Here is a 3,455-nt window from a genome sequence, read left to right on the forward strand (position 1 = left end):
TTTTTTCTTTTTTTTTTGAGGAGGAAACCTCCACTGGTAATGGTGTAATCTTATCTATTTGGATCCCGGTGTGAATGCTCTCTTTGTTGTTCGTCGCCTTTGTGTGAGTTGTCTTTTCTCTCCTTCTTTTTTTGTATTTCCTTTATTTTATTACTTGTGTAAGGGCAACAATACTGTTTTGATCAAAGAAATCCAAACAAAAAAAAATATATATATATATTATAAACAAACGGGGTAAAAGGGTGGACATAAAGGATAAAAAAATTATCGGAAATACATATTAGTAAAGAAACCCTTATAAAAAAAAAAAAAAAAAAGGGTTTGTATAATGCGAAAGGAAAAGAAAATTGCTATAGCTATAGTACTATTATGTATTATTTTACTTCCCGTTGGGGGATTCTTTGCGTGGAAATTTATTAACCACACGAATTTAAGATACGTCGCACCGAAAGGAACACTTCCTTATTTTGGTGAACAATTGGCAAAGAAATATTTCCCTGGGGAATTAGCTGGAGATCCATTGTATTTATTGGCAACATCTCATAATACATCTAAAAGTATTCTAAAGGATCCAAAATTTGAGGCTTTTAGTTATTATCTACGGGATCAAGTAAAGAATGAAAGTAGTTCAATTTTTAATTCGGTCCATGATATAGTTGGTTTCTTTCTTGTACGAGATGTTGGTAATGTACGTGATACCTTTATTGGTGGTAAACATAATGAGTCAAGTATGTTACGATTTGGAATAGAACACAGTGGGAAAGGTATGACTGTTATTGACGCTATAAAATCTTTAGTGGATCAATGGTGTGAGGAACATAATGTACATTTCACTCGTGAATATACAAATATCGCATTATTATCTCAAGATGCAAGTGTTGGTATTGTAGAAGACTTGGAACGTGTGGATGTTATTTCTCTTCCTTTAGCATTTCTTGTATTAGTGTATTGTGTGGGTTCTGTTCGATTATTGTTAATACCAGCTCTTACACTTCCCTCTACAGTGGCTCTTGCGTTTAGCATTATGTATCCCATTTCCTTTGCGGTGGAAGTTTCTTCCTTTGCCCCAGAGTTGGCATTAGGAGTTGTGGCTGCCGTATCTGTGGATTATTCTCTTTTTATTTTAACACGATTTTGTGAACAAGTGTTGCAACAAGAACTTCTTCTTGGTTGTAGTGAAGAGACAGAGTGGGTAGTGGTAAAAAATACGGCAGTGTTATCTGCACATAATATTCTTGTCTCTGGTCTTACAATTGCAGTGGCTGTTGGGAGTTTATCATTTTTACCAATTGATTTTCTCTCTACAATTGGTATTACAATGTCTATTGGAGTGGTGTGCGCTGTCTTTCTGAGTCTTACTATTCAACCAGCACTCTTATTAACCTTTTATGATTTTTTTGCACATCCACCAACATGGACGGAGTGGTGGGAAAAAATCTCTCATTGTGTTTACTCTTTATTTTCTTCTTCTTGTTGCTCTTGCTTCCCATGCTGTCGTCATCAACGTCGTCCAGTAAAAGAACAACAACAACAACAACGAGGAAGAGGAAGAGGAGGAGGAGGAGGATCATCACATGAAGTGACAGTGAGTGAAGAAGAAAATGAAACACACATTCAATATCATTCATCTGAAACGCCTAAAAATTATACCCCTTCCGCATCTCCTTTGGTAGATCATTTACCTATTGATCATGAAATAACACAAGCGGATCTTGAAGTTGCAGAGTATAAGCGTCAAATATCATCTCCGTGGTTTCGTATTGGTCAATTTTCTATTCACCATCCATATATAGCAATTCTTTCGGTTCTTTTGTTTGGAGCTCCATTCTTTTACTTTGTAACGGAATTACGAGTAGACTTTAATGTATTCAGTGAAGTTCCACATAAAAGTCCACATTCTAAAGTTTTAGAACAAATTGTAAGTATTATTGGTGGAGGATCAGCCATTCCATTTTATATTATCTTTTCCGTACGTGGAACATATGATGTTTCATTTTGGAATACAGATGAGATGACAAATTTGATGCGTTCTGTTATTGAAGCTATTGTTAGACGTACTGGACAAACATATTCGTCTATTACAGCACCTAATATGATTGAAAACCCTATTGATAAAAGAGTTATGTGGTTAGGTGCAGATGAATCACAAGGACTTTATATACTTAATGAAGACTACCAATATCTTGTAAATCGAACAGTTTATTTGGAAGATAAAAAAACGGCTTATATTATACTTTCACCTCCAGTTGATCCTTTTGGATCTGGGGCAAATAAATATCTTAATACATTGCGTGATATTATTCATGAACACGCTGCAGAAAATGTATTTTTTGATTATGGTATTACTGGAGCAAGTAGTGCCTCTTGGTGTATAATGAGTAAATCTGTAGATTTCTTTCCGCTTCAAATCGGTTTGATATTGGGTGGTATTTTCTTATTTATATTATTTGTTTTTCGTACTGCGATATTACCAATTCGTATGATATTTACAGTTGTGTATACCATTGCTGTTTCCCTTGGTGTAGGAGTTATTGTATTCCAATATAAATGGTTACATCCAGTTTGGAAAGCATTAGAGAATGTTGAAAATTATGATTTTTTAATACCTATTTTCTCTTTTATGCTACTTGCTGCATTGGCATTGGACTATGATGTATTTCTGATGACTCGAGTCATTGAGTTCAAAACATTGGGTTACACCAATGAAGCTGCCATTGCAAAGGCGGTATGGAAAACAGGACCCATCATATCTTTTGCAGGACTTATTATGTTTGTAACGATTGGATCCATGGTGTTTTCCTCTGTTATCATGCTCTCACAGTTCGCCGTGGTCTGCAGTGCCGCCGTGCTGTTGGACACTTTTGTGGTTCGGCCCTTCTTTGTGCCCGCGCTGTTGTCTGTTGTGCCCGCCTCGTGGTTGTGGTGGCCGCGTAAATTCCCGGAACTCAACCGCGGAGTGGAGGACATGCGGTTTGATCCCAATATCGTTCGACAAGAAGAACAAAAACGAGAAGAAGAAGAAGAAGGGAGAGAGAAAGAAGAAGAAGAAGCATCATCACAACAACAACAAGAAGAAGAAGAAAAACAAGAGGAAGAGGGGGAGGAGAGAAAAAAGCAACAGCAGAAGAAGAGGAAGAATGATTTGGAAGCTGTATGAGAGGTTGATCAACTGATTTTCCTGGTATTTTAATTTCTGTACGAAGACTCTATATCTTTATTTATTTTATTTATTTATTATTCTACTTTCTTTGATTTAGCTTGGTTGCGGTAAGTAAGAGAGATTATTCTGTGAAATGTCGTGAGGGACAATATATATGTATATATTGCTTTCTCTGCGTACATTTAATATGTTGGTGTGAGTTCTGATCAACAAGAGTCATTAATTATTTCTGCTGTATTACTTTGATCTAAGTTTAGATATATATATATATATATATATATATATATATATATAT

At 35.6% G+C, this 3,455-nt stretch overlaps 1 protein-coding gene across 1 annotated transcript; it reads left to right on the forward strand.

Moving 5' to 3' along the window:
* Positions 1-328: 328 nt before the first annotated feature.
* TM35_000342270 (uncharacterized protein) lies at positions 329-3,157 on the forward strand (the record flags this gene model as incomplete). The annotated part of the gene is made up of 1 exon (XM_029029125.1): positions 329-3,157. One exon carries the CDS (start codon positions 329-331, stop codon positions 3,155-3,157), a length of 2,829 nt encoding a protein of 942 aa, XP_028879681.1.
* Between the last annotated feature and the right edge of the window lie 298 nt (positions 3,158-3,455).

Source organism: Trypanosoma theileri (assembly GCF_002087225.1).
Source record: "Trypanosoma theileri isolate Edinburgh chromosome Unknown TM35_Tth_34_V1, whole genome shotgun sequence".
In the NCBI taxonomy this organism is placed as follows: Eukaryota; Euglenozoa; class Kinetoplastea; order Trypanosomatida; family Trypanosomatidae; genus Trypanosoma; species Trypanosoma theileri.